The sequence below is a fragment of the Ranitomeya imitator genome, chromosome 5 (genome assembly GCF_032444005.1).
Source record: "Ranitomeya imitator isolate aRanImi1 chromosome 5, aRanImi1.pri, whole genome shotgun sequence".
NCBI lineage: Eukaryota > Metazoa > Chordata > Amphibia > Anura > Dendrobatidae > Ranitomeya > Ranitomeya imitator.
Genome location: NC_091286.1, coordinates 64,625,467 through 64,642,581, shown reverse-complemented (window position 1 = coordinate 64,642,581; position 17,115 = coordinate 64,625,467). Strand labels below are relative to the sequence as shown.

General features: G+C 45.2%; 1 protein-coding gene across 5 annotated transcripts in view; it reads right to left on the bottom strand.

The window, feature by feature from the left end:
* KIF16B (kinesin family member 16B) overlaps positions 1 to 16,343 on the bottom strand; it is a 414,534-nt gene extending 398,191 nt beyond the window's left edge. For 3 of the 5 annotated variants that reach the window (XM_069768754.1, XM_069768753.1, XM_069768750.1), the window contains exon 1: positions 15,883 to 16,343. In XM_069768754.1, the coding sequence (XP_069624855.1) occupies positions 15,883 to 15,929 (47 nt within the window). In that variant the 5' untranslated portion in view covers positions 15,930 to 16,343. The remainder of the gene's footprint in view (positions 1 to 15,882) is intronic. The other 2 variants (XM_069768755.1, XM_069768751.1) reach the window with 1 other exon arrangement.
* Between the last annotated feature and the right edge of the window lie 772 nt (positions 16,344 to 17,115).

The window sequence follows — 17,115 nt, the reverse complement described above, 5'->3', positions numbered from 1 at the left end:
TGAAGAAAGACTGGACCGTCCACCTTCAGTTCTTCGATGAGGTGGTACCAGCTCCTCTTCAGCCATGCTGGAGCTACTAAGATAGTCTGGACCTGATCGTCCCGGATCTTCCGGAGGGTCTTCGCAAGTAACGGTATTGGAGGGAACCCGTATGCTAGATGGAACCTCCAAGTATGAGCAAAGGCGTCTACTCCTTGAGACCTGTCCTTGGGGTTTAGGGAGAAGTAGTTCTCGACTTGTGCATTCTGGCTGGACGCTAGAAGGTCTATATCGGGAAGACCCCACCTGTCTGTCAACATTTTGAAAACGTCCGCCTTCAGGCTCCACTCTCCTGGATGTAAGACGTGATGACTTAGGCGATCTGCCTGAACGTTCACCGACCCCTTGAGGTGTATCGCTGAAAGTGAGAGGAGATGTTTCTCTGCCCAGCAAAATATTCTGTTTGAAATTGCTTTCAGTTGGTTGAACTTTGGACTCCCCTGGTGTTTTAGATGCGCAACAGTCGTCATATTGTCCGAGTACACTCTGACATGTTGACCAATAACGAGACTGCTGGCTGCCAGAAGGGCCCTCTCCACTGCCAACAGTTCTCTGGAGTTGGAGGAACCGGAGCTTTCCTTCTGATTCCAGAGACCCTGGAATGGAATTTGCGAGACCACTGCTCCCCAACCTTTTTGACTGGCGTCCGTTGTTACTGTAATTAGCGGATCTTGCACCCAGTCGACCCCCTTCAGTAGGTTTGATTGGATCGTCCACCAGGTTAACGAGGCTTTTACCTTCCCTGGAGTGTAAACTCTTCTGTTTAGGGAATTTGGATTCCCGTTCCAGTTCCCTAAGATGTGCGCCTGCAAAACTCTGGAGTGGCTCTGAGCCCACTGGACTGATTGTATACAGGCCGTCATCGAACCCAGAAGAGACATCGCAACCCGTAAGGTCGGAGAACGTTGTTTCCTGAAGTGTGAGACCTTGGAAATTAGATTCATCCGATGTTCCTCTGGTAGGAAGGATTTTTGACCTTCTGAATCCAAGAGGACTCCGAGGAATTTCCTCACCTTTGATGGTGATAGCTGAGACTTTTTTAGATTTGGAATCCAACCCAAAAGCTGTAAGATGTTCAGAGATTTGGAAATTCTCTGATTGAGAACTTCGGCGGAAGGACCAATTATTAACAGGTCGTCCAAGTATGGTACTATAGCGATGTCTTGGCTCCTGATATGGGCAACTGCTTCCGCCATGACTCTGGAAAACACCCTTGGGGCTGAGTAGATCCCGAAGGGGAGAACATTGTACTGGAAATGTAAGATTTTTTTGGTTGAATTGGACCGCAAATCTCAGGTATTTCCTGTGCCGAGGATGTATTGGAATATGGAAATAGGCATCCTTGAGGTCTATTGTTGCCATATATGAATGAGGAGCTATTGGAGGGATGGCTGTTTTTACTGATTCCATCTTGAACTTGCGGTAGGTTATGTATTTGTTGAGAGCTTTCATATTTATTATAATACGAGATTGCCCGGAAGGCTTTTTTATCATGAAGATACGGGAATAGTGTCCTTCCCCTTGCTCGTTCACCGGGACTATGGATATAGCTTTTGAGTCTAGCAAGTCCTGTATTCCAGCCATCATCAACTTTTGAGTCTCCCGAGATGACGGGGAGGTGACTCTTAAGATCCTGGGAGGAGGCGCATCGAACTCTATCAGTAGACCCTGTTGGATTACACTCACCACCCAGGGGCTGTTGGAGATATTCTGCCAACTGTGAACGAAGTTCGAAAGCCTCCCCCCCACCGGATCGGAGTCATTGCTTTTCTTGTTGTGTTTGTTGGGGAATAAGGATGTTTTTAGGCTTCCCCTTAGCATAACTCCACCTCCCGGTTTTTCCTTTCCCTTTACCCTGGGAGGGCTGGGGCTGGGAGGGTCGAAAAAAACGCTTCCTGGGAGGTCTCTGCTCAGGAAGGGTTTTCTTTCTGTCTGTGGCTTTCTCTAAGATGTCATCTAAGGAGGTCCCAAACACGTAGTCACCCTTAAAGGGAATAGAACACAGTTTTATTTTTGACGTAACGTCTCCGCTCCACATCTTTAACCAGAGAGCTCTTCTGGCTGAATTTGTCTGGACCAAGGATCTGGCGGCCACCCGGATAGATTCCAGTGAGGCATCTGCAAGGAAACCTGTTGCCCTGTGTAAGATAGGCAAAGAGTCCAGTACCTCCTCTCTTGGGGTACCCTGAGAGATGTGGCTTTCTAACTCTTGTATCCAACGAAAGAGAGAGCGGGCCACGCAGGTGGATGCTATATTGTATCTGAGGGCTGAGGTAGACGTTTCCCAGGATTTTTTGAGAAGGCTCTCAATCTTCCTATCCAAGGGGTCTTTTAATTGGGAGGAATCCTCGAACGGCAGAGCCGTCTTTTTAGCCACTCTAGCCACCTGGACATCAATTTTTGGAATGTCCCATTTTATTAGGTCCTCCTCAAGAGGGAACCGATGTTTAAAGTCTGGAGGCGTTGTTAGCCGTTTCTCAGGCAATTCCCATTCATTATTAATCATATCAATTATGCTTTTATGGACGGGGAACCCGGGTTGTTTTTCAGTATGTATACCGAACAGTTCGTCTTGTATAGACTGAGGAACTGATTCCTCTTTTAGCCCCATAGTGTTCCTCACTGCAGATACCAATTCCTCAATATATTCAGAGGAAAAAAGGTATTTCCTAATTTCCGCAGATTTACGTGGTACCGCATCTTCCCATTTGACAGAGGAAGACGTATAAGACCCCTCAGACTCTGACTCAGAGTACTCCTGGATTTTCCTCTTTTTAGGGAGTGATGGACCAGGTGAGGATGGTGGTGGCGGTGGAGGTGGGGCGAGTGTGGCCAAAGAGGTTTGAACCTCCTGCCTAACCAAGGAGCGAATTTCATCAATCAAAGAAGGGTGTTCCGCTCTGACGATTTTATCCGTGCAAGGTTGGCATAACTTTTTCTCCCAATCTGGTGGCATTTTTACATTACAGGTGGCACATTTGCGCTTGGTAATGTTTTTAGGGCCAGGCTTGACTCCCTGCAATGAGAGAGGAAGCCGTGTAAGAAAAGGTATATTGAAAAATGTGCCTTTAAATGGGACCCCCTCTGCCGTACTTACTAGGGCTTGGGGAGCGCTGGGCTCTGCAGCTGCAGGGCAAGACGCATCCATGCTTACAGCAGCTTACCTGAGACGTCTTCGCAGCTTATGTAGAAAATAAGCCTGCACCAGCGCGTGGCAATTAGCCGCCCCTCCCCCTCCGGAGTCCCAGGCAGGCGTGCGAGGATGCAGCGTGCCTCGCACGCCGTTCGGTAATCCATTTCTCTGGCCTGTATCGCTCCTGCACAGGAGCGCCGACCCGGAAGTGGAGCGTCACCTGACTTCCGGGTCGCCGAACAGCGCGCGCTAGGAGGGGGAAACGCCGGAGAGCTCAGGGAGGCCTCCGGCGGGCACCCCGACCAGCTTTATCCCCGCAAGAGGACGCAGGAGGCCGGGGGAATGCGGTCCCAGAATCCCGAGGAGACGGGAGGCACAGCGCAGGAGGAAGCCGCAGGGGGCCCGACCTTAAGTGCCCGGCAAGAAATTTAACACAGGTACTCTGCTTAGAGCCGCCGCAGCAGCGCACCAGGAACCTCTCCATGCCCCATGGGGGACAGGAAAGACACTGGTTAATGGGAGGTGGGAGGGGTTTTTAACCTCTTGTGCTTCCTGTCCCCCATTAGGGAATGGAGACAACCTCCTGGTGGCTGTCGTGGAAGGCTACTAGAGAAATATAAGTTTTTTTTTTTTTTTACCGTGGTCCTAAGAACTAATAGACTGGTAGTTGGTAACTAAATGCATTTCTTCCACTCTGTTCTGTTGATGGGTAGTGACTGCCAACATCATGCTGATTGACAGCTGGCTCCCCGCTGCATAACCTGCAGGGAGTCGGCTGTGAAATCAGCATCACATCGGCAGCCACACCTTTTCAACAGAGCAGACCAGAAAAAGAGCTGTTCTGTTGACATGCAGCAGCAGAATAGCAGGTTTGCCGGATGGAACAGGTAGGTGGCTGCTAACTAGTTAGTAACTATACGCTTGTAAGTTTTGGGGCTCATAGTAAAAGAATTATTTAGTCCTGGATAATCCCTTTAAATTTGTTTTTTCAAAAAAAGACTGATGGCAAAACAAACTGGTTCAGGTCTCAGTGGAGGAGGGGGGGTCCTTGTACAGCAACTTCTCAGCACACAGAAAAGGACATAGAACATAGCAGTCAGTTTACTTAGAAATCTATTAGTGCCAACCAACTTTTTAGGTTTTATTGGAGTCTGTGTACTCTTGTAGCGCCGAGCTACTCAAAAAAAAAAAAAACAATGTGACCACTGGGAGAAACAGCTTAGAGATTGCGGGAGCTGCGCCATTCCTGTCTCCAGCTATTAAGAAGGGATTGTCCAGTAGTAGACAAACCCTTTAAATTAATGTCTGCCAAACTGGCTGACCATCTAAAGTCTTTGGGATTTTCCCAAGGACAGATGACAGAACAAAAAGATTGGCCATGCTAAAATTTCAGAGCCCAATACTTCCTTTCCTAAGAGTGGAAGGCCTCCACCAGAGGTCTGACAGCAGTCTACTCCTCTCTCCTGAGTCAGAACATGTGTATGGCTGGCCCAGCACAGCACAAATGTATTTGGATAGGACTGGAGAGCAATGTGTACAAGGAGGTTCAGATGACAACCATCTAATGTGTATGGCCAGTGTAAGACTTCTCTGTATGATCCAGTACAGTAATAGGACAAATATTTCAGGGTGTCCCCTGGCGTACCTTCCCATCCAAGCTGCCACCAGGCACAGAGAAACACCACTGCACGCTGGATGGCAGGGCTGCCAAAGCAACAGTCAGAAATCCGGTGGGAACATAGGTCCTGGTCTAATTAACGAGACCATGTGCAATATTCACAGCACATGGAATATCCGGGAAGCAGTTACGTCTCCCCAAGCCTAATGTTACATCAGGCAGAGTGTAAAGGTACCGTCACACTCAGCAACTTTGCAACGAGAACGACAACAATCCGTGACGTTGCAGCGTCCTGGATAGCGATCTCGTTGTGTTTGACACGCAGCAGCGATCTGGATCCCACTGTGCCATCGCTGGTCGGAGCTAGAAGTCCAGAACTTTATTTCGTCGCCGGGTTGGCGTGTATCGTCATGTTTGACATCAAAAGCAACGTTTTACATGGAGCCAACAAGCAGCGAAAACGATAAGTGAGTCGCCGTTACGTCACTGGATCGCTCCTGCATCGTTCTGGAGTTGCTATTTTTGACGTCTCTACAGCGACCTAAACAGCGACGCTCCAGTGATCTAGTTTAGGTCGGCTCGTTGTCTATATCGCTGCAGCGTCGCTGAGTGTGACGGTACCTTTATTATGGAACCCAGGTTACCAGTTACTTTTCTCTTACTTCTCCATCTGCAGGATTACAAGAACAAGGACTGCAATGAATGGCTGGTGCAGACCGGGACATGTATCCTGGTGCCGAGCTCTGAAGCTTTACTTCCTCTAATCTGCACAATAAACAGATTTTATACTAAAAATCTAACCTGTGATTGTCAGAACAAAAGGGACGTTGTTAGGTCACATGACCATGCAGGTGCATTACAGCGTATCCTGTATCAGTACAGGTCGAGCTAGTACTGAGATAAAAAGTAAATATAATAATAATAAATAAAAAATATTATATATATTCCAGAAATATTTGAACAGTGACAAGTTTTGGCATTTTAGCCGTTTACTAAAACTTATTCAAGATGCAACTTTCTAGAATCAATATGCGCTTAGAATGCAGACTCTCAGCTTAATGCCGGGGTCACACTTGTGAGTGCAATGCGAGAAACTCGCACGAGTCTCTCGCATCAATACTCGGCACTGCCACCGGCACTCAGGACAGATGCATTCAGCTGCATAGAAATACATGCAGCCACATACTCCGGTCCCGAGTGTCGGCAGTGCCGGGCATTGATGCGAGAGACTCGTGTGAGTTTCTCGCATTGCACTCACAAGTGTGACCCCAGCTTAGGTTTGAGGGTATTCAGATCCTAATTGGAGTAAGGGTTTAGGAATTAAATCTCTAATATGTAGCTGCCTCTTTTTAAAAGGACCAAAAGTATCATATTTAGTGGATTATAAAAAGCACCCAAAATTTTGGGGTGTAAAATATATGTATTTTTTTTTTTTTTTTTTTATAAAATGGTGGTGTGTCTTGTAATCCGTTTTAATGGAAGCTTACCTAGAGGTTGGCAGCAGTGGAGTCAGGTCACAGAAGGCAGGAGTGCGACAAGATCTAGTCTCCCAAGATCTCAATCTTCCCATGCCTGCCTGCGGCAGCCATTTTCCCGAAGCCCACCACAGGGAACTGAATTTGAAAGTGGACTCCGCTCACCGCACTCTTGCCGCCGCCGGTAAGCTCACTTTGGATTGTAAGACGCACCCCTATCTTCCTACAAAATCTGAAGGAAAAAGATGTGTGTCTTATAATCCAAAAAATACGGTAACTGGACAATTATCTTAAAAGCTCTTTAATGAGCTACATGGGCTATTCCTTCGTTAATCCATTATTAAGGTCTGGAGCAGATTCCAGGTATGGCATTTGCATGTGAACCCACAGAAAGCAATCAAAGGAGCTCTTAATGGAAGAGAAACAGACATCATTAAGCTGCACACATAGGCAGAGGCTTGCCAGTGACTATCAGCGGGCGAAGAGAAGTCGCCAGGGTCCCGCCTATATGACTAGTCATCCATGTGGCACAATCCCCTTCAGCTGTGAAAAAGGTGTTCTACTCTGATACACTACAGTGTTTCAAAGACAAACATATCTGGCTAGGATACACGGATTGAGCAGAATGTATCAGCTGACACATCCCCTTTAAGGCAGAAAGGCCCACAGACAAGCAACAATTGAAGTCAGCTGCAGTAAAGACATGGCAAAGCATAACAAAAGAGAGAACCCAGTGTTTGGTGACGTGCAAAGCTTCCAGACTTCAAGCAGCCATTGCCTGCAAAGGATTCTCTGCAAAGTACAGTATTAATTTGTCCAATTATTTTTAAGCCCCAGAATGAGGAGGATTTGTAGTAAAAAAAAAAGATTGAAATTCCTAAACGATTCACAGGATATTTATGTTCAAGCCCTTGAACTAAACCTGGAAGTCTACACTTCAATTGCATGTCGGTTGTTTCATTTTACATCCAAAATAGTGGCATGGAATTCTGAAATCACCAAGATCTGGTCACTGTCCGAATATGTATGGATTTAACTGTATATCGCTGAAATTAAACTACCGTACATTTTAAAATTAAATATTAAACTCTGGAACACACTACCGGGGTAATTCATCAAGACTAGTTTTTGTTTTTTTTATCAGCCAGTCTTTATCAAAAATTTGCTGGAATATGAAGCTCAACATTCATTTTGAGGAACACAGCAACAGCAATGAATTTGGCGCAACTTTCTGTGTCCCAGAGTCAGGAAATAAACTGCAGTCACAATTAATGCCATGTCCCTGCTTAAATAATAGTGTATCTGTCGGCCACCGTAGACCTCGCACCCTTCTTCTAAGCGCTGAACACTTTTTATAAAGTGGTGGAACTGGTAAAAAAAAAAAAAAAAAAGTTTTGCTCACCTAGATGAGGCACAAAAATAGCAGCATTTATATGCCAGTTTTCCAGTATTCGGGGGACGCCTGTGGGGGTCTTCACGTGGTGCTCTGATTAGGTATTCATGTGTATGGCTTCTGATAGGTTACTGACCCCTCACTGACCGGCCCCCTAATTTAGAATATATAATATTCTCTATGTAAACTAGGGGGCAGGTCAGGGAGGGATCAGTGACCTGTCAGAAGCCATCAGTATGAATAGCTAATCAGAGCGCCACATGAAGACCCCCACAGGCCGCCCCGTAGCACGGGCGTATCATTAACTGAAAACAAAGATTAAACAACCACAAGATGGATTTCATCATCCAGGTATCATTTTATCAGTATAACGGCGCCGACCTGACACTGTCTGTATGTTACTGTGCACAATCCCGCTGACAGGTTCCCTTTAAAGGGGCTAACACCCTAAAAATAACTATGGGTTAAGTTTAATTAGTGATTTTGAGGAGACCGAATCCCTTTAAACTCTAAGGCTGGGTTCACATTGCGGTGGAGGCGTTAGTCACTGTTAGCGCAGATAGAACTAGCAGATGATCTATCTGCGCTAGCGCGATGACATATCGGCACTTGCGTTAACAGCAGCCCGTTATTGCATGTGTTGGACGGACTGCTGTTAACGCAATGTGAACCCGGCCTAAGAGGGGACAGACTGTACTTCAGTGTTCCATCGGAGTTTCATCCATTTTTCACTGATTCATTATTACCATACTTGTCAATGTAAAGTTCATCACTCCAACTGCTTTAGTTTGTAAAAACTGATGAGAAACAATGGATGCAACACGGAGACAAGACAAGTGACACTTTACGAAAAAAATCAGTTTCTCATGGAAAAAAAAAACAAACCAAACATGTCAATGATAAACGATTTTTTCGTAATGTGTGACTTGTATTATCTCCGTGTTGCATCCATTGTAAACCGGATGTCACATGGACGTAAAAAACAGACACAGATGGCACATGGATGAAAATCAGATAAAAGTCCAGAGACCCACACTCAGTCCAGGCATGGTGGTCCATACACAGACTGAAATATGTCCACATGAACCAGCTGTGGAAAACAGTCTGCCTTTCTCCCATGAATAGTGCCCTCTGCCTGAATTTCACATTTCTTATGCACAATGCTCACAGAATATGAAATAGCTCGGCCATTACCAGACAGGCACATAATAGCGGCACTACGCTCAGCACCATCACAAGACTCGACAATACAACAAAACAATGCAAGAGGAAAGCTGCGGCCCAAAGGGCAGATCCAGTATAAGACTACAGGGGAGAAGTGCCGCCACCCATACAGGGCTATAATACGGCACTAACAGCATTTCCATTTCCAGTGTTAATAAGACATATGCAATGAGGATTATACTTTTATTTTCTTCCAGTGAATTGCATTACAAAAGTGAGGATTCTGTAGAAGTTGTTCAGTGGTCCTGTAAGTCATAAGGATGTGATAACGGGGTTCAGAATCTTATATAATATAATTATTATATTATGTAAGACAGGATGCAACTGCAACGAGGATTTGTGCGATACTCTATATTTGAAGAGGTGTTCCAATATCTAGGCTGTTCCTAGAAAGCTCCCAGGCTCGAGTTCATATGAGGACAACCAGCAGAGGGCGCCCTCTTATGAACTCGAGCCTGGGAGCTTTCTAGGAAAGTTCCCACAATCTAGGAACAGCCAGCAGAGGGCGCCTCACCGCAAATGCAGGTAAATATAGGTCATTGACCTACTTTACCTACATTCTCCGGGGTTTTGCAGCAAGGAGCTGCGCTGCATTAGCAGAACTCCTTGCTTCCAAATATTTTAACCCCTTCGGATGGATTTACATCGTTGGACGTTACAGATCTTCGGAAGGTATGGATAGTGTTTTTTTTTTTTTTTGGTACAGATCCGAGGGTCTTCAGTGATTGGATTGAGCGTAGAATAAATTACTACAACAACCTTTGTTTTTATTTAATTAAAATAATTTTTAATAATGTGTGTGTGTTTTTTATAACCCTTTACTAGTATTGGATTAATAATGGATAGGTGTCATAATTGACGCCTCTCCATTATTAATCTGGCTTAATGTCACCTTACAATAGCAAGGTGGCATTAACCCTTTATTACCCCTTATCCCACCGCTACACGGGAATGGGAAGAGTGGCCAAGTGCCAGAATAGGCGCATCTTCCAGATGTGCCTTTTCTGGGGTGGCTGAGGGCAGATGTTTTTAGCCAGGGGGGGGGCCAATAACCGTGGACCCTCTCCAGGCTATTAATATCTGCCCTCAGTCACTGGCTTTACTACTCTGGCGGAGAAAATTGTGCGGGAGCCCACGCCAATTTTTTCCGCCATTTAACCCTTTAATTTAGTAGATAGAACGGCCAAATTTTGCATAGACACACTACTAACATTAGTAGTGTGGAATATGCAAAAAAAATGGTGATATGAGATGGTTTACTGTATGTAAACCAGGTCTCAAATCATGTCGGGTTTAGGAAGGAGAAAGCAAAAGCCGGTAATTGAACTACCGGCTTTAAAGCTATCTAGCGCTGTATGAAGTAATAATACATATATGTGTCTACTGACACACACATATACATATATATATACACATATATATATATATATATATATATATATATATATATATATATATATATATATATATATATATATATATATATATATATACACACATATATATATATATATATACACACATATATATATATATATATATATATATATATATATATATATATATATATATATATATATACATATACATATACATATACATATACATATACATATATATATATATATATACACACACACACAGTATATATGTTTTTGTTTTTTTTACACATGGATCCCTTGTATAGCCGTATGTCGGTTTTGCAAGCCTGCGAGAAAACCACGCAGTACGGATGCCATACGGATTACATCATACGGAGGATGCCATGTGCAAAAAGCGCTGACACACCCTGCCTACGGAGGAGCTAAGGACCACCATTTTGGGGACTTTTCAGCGTATTACGGCTGTAAAAAACGGACCGTATTTTCATACGCTGAGTGTGAAGCCGGCCTTAAGCGGTAAACATTAAAAAGAAAGAACAAGTGCACTGCAAGGTAAAAAGGACTTGCTGTCCAGATGTGTTTTGAATCGCTTGACGATTCCAAAGTAAAAGATGTAACCTGACAATTTTTAAGGTTTTAAAGCCGCTGCAAAAACGAGCTGATAAAATACCAAAAGAGAAAACTTCAAGAAAACACACTTCTGACCTTTTTGCTTGCAAAACTCAGAGGGAACACTGGCATCTAAAAGACGATGTGTGCGGAGCACCTAAATTCTTACGCATTTCATGATGCAATGACCAGACGGATCACTGGACTATTGACCAGAACAAACAGCCTTAGAGCCACATATAAGACTGTTAGTTTTGGGTCAGGAGACCCATGGTCTGTCAAGGTATTGCGGTCTGTACATAGACTGTGAAGCCTAGGCACCTGACATTAGTCTAATGGTGTATTCACTTTGAGGCTATGTGCACACGTTGCGGATTAGCCTTAGGAATTTCTGGTGCGGATTCTGCCTCTCCTGGCAGATAACGCACCTGCGGATTTGTCACGTTTTTTGTGCAGTTCTGCAGCGTTTGTGCGTTTTTCTTGTGGATTTGCTGCGTTTTTTACCCCTGCGGTTTTCTATAATGGAATGGGTACAAAAACGCTGCAGATTTACAAAAAAGTAGTGACATGCTACTTCTTTTAAACCGCAGCGTTTCCGCAGCGGATTTTCCGCAAAGTGTGCACAGCATTTTTTTTTCTCATTTATTTACATTGTACTGTAAGTCAATTGCGGATCTGCAGAGTTTCTGCACCGCAAAAAATGCTGCGGATCCGCAGAGAATCCGCAACGTGTGCACATACCCTTAGGCTATGTGCACACGTAGGAAAAGAGGTGCAGAATTTTCTGCACAAAATCCACAGCTCCTGGCAGACTCCACAGCTGCGGATTTGCCGCGGTTTTTGTGCGGAATTGATGCGGTTTTTGCCACTGCGGAATTTTAACATGGAGGGGTGCGGAAACGCTGCAGATCGGCACAAAAGAAGTGACATGAACTTCTTTGAAATCCGCAGCAATTCCGCACAGCTTTTTTTTTCCCCATTGAATAACATTATACTGTACATCACAGTGCGGATCTGCAGCGTTTCTGCGCGGAAAAATCCGCTGCGGATCCGCAGCAAATCCGCATCGTGTGCATATAGCTTAACTGATAGAGGTGCAGGTAAAACCACATCGAAGTCGCTTCTTAAAAATAGGATTTGGTTGTGTGTAGACACAGCATTGTATCTTAACCAGATGACTATTTTTAGCAAATCAAGAAGAATAGACTTATCTGTATGCTGATTTTTTAATTTATGTGTTAGTCAAGAAAAGACTTGCTAGTGTAAGCCTGTAATATTGACATTTCATATAACATTGTGCACTTATCCTTGATGACTAGTGATGTTTACCGATATGCTAATTTTGCGTTGTGTAGGCCAGATAGTTTGTTGACTTCGAAAACAGAGGACAAACTATGCAAATAGATCAATCTCCATTCTTCCCCTTTATGTAAAATACTGAATGAAGGACAGTTAAGTATAAAAATAGATCACATGCCTCTATATAGGGAGACAGAGATTCTGTCAAGGCATCCAAACATCCAGGGGACCCTAAAGGACTGCTGCTAATACATCATGGCTCCATCAAGAGGAACATGGATCTATTATTCTACAGGAAATAAGCCTGGTGGAAGAATACAGATCTGCTCTATTGACCATCACTGAACCATGGATATGTTCGGAGAAGCCAGGTTGTGACCCAAACAGGCCTTGTACCTCAATGGACTGTCATCTTCCTAAGGCTAGGTTCTCATTTTGTTTTAGTGTGAGCGCTAACGGACAGCGTTGCACGGCGAAATTAACGCCGTGCAACGCGTCCGTTAGCGCTCCCATTGCCAGCAATGTTAAAGCGCATTGCTAGCGCGTGCCAATTTCAGCACGCGCTAGCGATGTGCCGTTCTCCGTAGGGGACCTGCGCTAGCGGGGACGTTTAACGCGACCCCTAATAACACATTGTGTTAGCGCAATCCGCTAGCGCTCAGCGCTAAACGGATTGCCCTAACGCAATCTGAACCTAGCCTAAGCTTGTCGTTACAATGTGTATGTGGAAAAATACATATAGAGTGCTCTTAGAGGGAGAAACAAAATAGGAATCTTGTGGGTGTGATATTTTAATGGCTAACAAAATATAGAGAATGATGTTACAAAGCAAGCTTTCGAGACTGCTTACATCTCTTCATCAGGCTGATATAAAAGATGATATAACAAATCCCAAAGTCATATCAGTGGTCTGGGAAAAAGAACACATGTGTGTTATATATAGCCAGACACATCAAATTCGCTCCATATAATCTGAATAAAGATAGGAGAACCCGGAGCATAATATAAACAATTGCTTTATTAATACAAACATTAAAAACAACATACATCAGTAATATTTAAGGTGCAGATATTTCCACGATTAACATAGACAAGGGGAGAACCACCCCTCTAGAGTCCCTAAATCGCACATAAAGAACATGGAAGAAAAAGAATGTAGAGAGCCTTCCTATGCAATGTGACCTAGTGCAAAGCCGCAGGCTGACCAGTAATACGATGCCAATCCAAATAGCCAAAGTGCAAGTATAGTAGGTCAACGCAAGTCAGCTTACCGGCTCAAAGGGGCAACAGAGGAGGGGAATCCCGCCAGGATAACGTGATATAAAAGATACAACTTTCACACCACTTATCTAATCGTACCTAATTAAGGATTCTCTCTTTAAGCACAGTGTTTGTTTATTTAAATGTCCATGTATCACATCATGCCTGTGCTCTTTACTGTATATAATTGGGTTTCTTCAAATATCATGTTATAATAGCCTGATGAAGAGACATAAGCAGTCTTGAAAGCTTGCTTTGTAACATCATTCACTATATTATGTTAGCCATTAAAAGGTATCACACCCACAAGATTTCTATTTTGTTTCTCCCACTGAGACCACTCTGTATATATTTTTTTTCTATTGGCTAACACGGTACCAAACCACTTTTTTTTTTAGTGTGTGTGTGTGTGTGTAGGTGTGTGTGTGTGCGTGTGTGTGTCACAGGTGGAGTAGTCGCCCTTCGGAGCTCTAAAGCAACAGCCGCCATTATCCCGGCAAGTCAGCGGAAGGGCCATTATCTGTAATATGCACCATCTTGGGACGTTTTGCTGGTACAGTTCTACATGTTATCTGCCTGTTTTGTGGTTCAATAAAGCATTGCCACGAAGTTTTACCCTCACCCTGTGTTGTCTGAGTAGTGTTAAGCCCCCGTCACACACAGCGAGATCGCTAGCGAGATCGCTGCCGAGTCACAAGTTTTGTGATGCAACAGCGATCTCAGTAGCGATCTCGCTATGTGTGACACGTAGCAGCGATCAGGCCCCTGCTGTGAGATCGCTGGTCGTGTCGGATTGGCCTGGGCCATTTTTTGATCGTTGAGGTCCCGCTGGGTAGCACACATCGCTGTGTTTGACACCTTACCAACGACCTCATGACAGGACGTCCCATTGAATCATCATGAAATAGCATCGTTCTACAGGTCGCCGCATCGCTGCTGCGTCGTTGGGGAGATCGCACTGTGTGACATCTCACCAGCGACCACATAGCGACGCTTGAGCGATCCCTGACAGGTCGTATCGTTGTCGGAATCGCTCAAGCGTCGCTATGTGTGACGGGGCCTTTAGGCCCACATTAAAAGGAGAACAAGCGTTCGGTGGGACGATCCCTGGTTCATGCAGTTTCGGCTAGAGGACTAGGGCATCCGTTGGCCCCCCTTTTCTCCACAGGTTGCTAAGTGCAATGATTGGACTGCAGTTTTTATATATATATATATATATATATATATATATATATATATATATATATATATATATATATATATATATATATATATATATATATATATATATATATATATATATATAGATGGTCCGAACAACAAAAGCAATTGTTACCATCCACCTCTCGTGTCTCCCTTTTTCCTATAGTTTGTAAGCTTGCGAGCAGGGCCCTCATTCCTATTGGCATCCATTTTGAACTGTGATTTTTGTTATGCTGTAATGTCTATTGTCTACAAGTCCCCTCTATAATTTGTAAAGCGCTGCGGAATATGTTGGCGCTATATAAATAAAATCATTATTATTAAAACACTAGTGGTCTAGTGAACGTGCTCGGATAAGGCGTTATCTGAGCATGCTCGGGTGCTAACCGTGTGTCTTTGGCGTGCTCGAAAAATATGTTTGCATCCCTGCGGCTGCATGTCTCGCTTCTGTTAACACAGCCACACCTAATAAACAGGCAATCCCTGCATGTGTTGGGGCTGTCTAACATCAGCGAGACATGCAGCCATGGAGAATCAAAGGTATTTTTCTAGCTCGCCGAAGAGAGCACCTTATCCGAGCACATTCGCTCATCACTAATGACTACACAAAAGACAGAAGTTTTGCAAAACAACCACTTACCAATCTGAAGGGAAAATTTGCGATCAGTATGATGTAGAAGCTGCGCGTTCACACTGTGCTGAACATGTGGTTGAGCACCGAAGTGTCCGGTTAATGAAGTCTCAGCTCGTCTTCCAGTCTGCAAATACTTCATATCCAACTAAACCGAGGCAGCGCAGAGGAAGACTGCACAGGTTAAGGGAAGGCCGCGTTCACACAGACCTTTTTTGGAGGTGAGACTCCGAAGATTTTTTTTTTTTAAATGGAATCCGCCTGAGGAAACACTTTCCCGCCCCCCCCCCCCCCATAGGTTTTTTTTTCGCAGTCTGTATATTGGACAGAGCCTAGTTTGGAGCAAATTCAATCAGGATGACATGCGTTTTTTTCAGGAGGCAAAAAATAAGCTCCGAAAACTACTGATATGAACAGTCAAGTGGATCACTCATAGAAAAGAACAGGAGCAATTTTCAGGAGGGTTTTTGAGCCGATCCGCTCCAGAAATCTGTGTGTGAACGCGGCCAAAGAAGAAATCAAAAAATGTAATATTTTGATTATAATATATAATAAACTAAGGAGCAACATACGGGAACAATGTCGTCGTCCTCGCCGGTTGCCACGCGGTTCTTACCTGCGGTTCATAGGACGCACTCGCACTGCCACCTTGACGGACGCCATGTTTCATGCCTGTGACGTGCCCGGCTCACTGATGAGCACCACAAGCTCCAGCAAAGTTCAGGTCAGGACACAGGAGCCCCCTACAAGTAGGTCAGGGTGACTGGCATGTATCAGGGAGAGGGCACAGAGCACGTATCAGCCCCAGTAATAAGCTGGCACTGCTGGAGCCTGCTGGGCAGAGTGGGCACAGCTGTGAGTGCCCCCCTGTTGCACTCTCAGCATGCTTCACTATTGCCACATTGCTGTGTTTTCCCTGGCTATGCGCAGCTGCTGCACTGACGCCCCCCAGCCTATATTTGGGCTCCCCGGCTGTCAGACAGGGCTGACACTGACAGGCTGCACGGAAAGGCACCGAGCAGAGCAGCAGCAAAGGGGCGACAGCTCCTCCCCCCAATAACTCACTCTCATGACGTCACCACAGAGGACTGATTAGTCACGTGACGCCGCCTGCAGTGCTTTGTGGGAAGTGTAGTTTTACTTCCATAGAAACTTTAACACCGGACGAACCTCTGGACCATAAGGTCCAGCATTCAACGCAGGGTCATAGTGACAGGCAAAAACGGATGCTAGTAGTCATGCGCTAGAGAGACATGCTCTAAGCGCGGAGGCGTGAGGCTGTGGTGGCGGGTTACTGGGAAAACGTATACACGGGAGGCAAATAGTGATGTGAGGGGCACTCGGTGTCCGCCGCCGCCTCAGTGACCCGCAGCACACGGGAACCCACAGCTCGGCGTCTCCACCGCACGGACAAATGATACAATTAATGATACGACATTCCCGCCATTCTGCGCATGCAGCAGTCAGTGTATTACAGCCCCTGCCGGTGGCAACCAATCACATCCCACCTCAGAGGGCTGTAAACTAACCGGGAACTTTATCGGTTGCTATGGGCAACAGCATCTGAGCCGCTGTAAACAATGGCGCGCGTGCGACTACCTCAGGCGGCTGGGGCGTCTATCGGATCAAGTGTCCCTAGTTGGACATACTTTGCGGTGCCAGAAGCGCCTGTAAGGCTACGTTCACATTAGCGTTGCGCGCCGCTGCGTCGGCGACGCGACGCACGCAAAAACGCGTGCAAACGCACGCAAAAACGCTGCGTTTTGCGACGCGTGCGTCGTTTTTTGACGAAAATCGGACGCAAGAAAAATGCAACTTGTTGCATTTTCTTGCGTCCGACGCTAGCGTC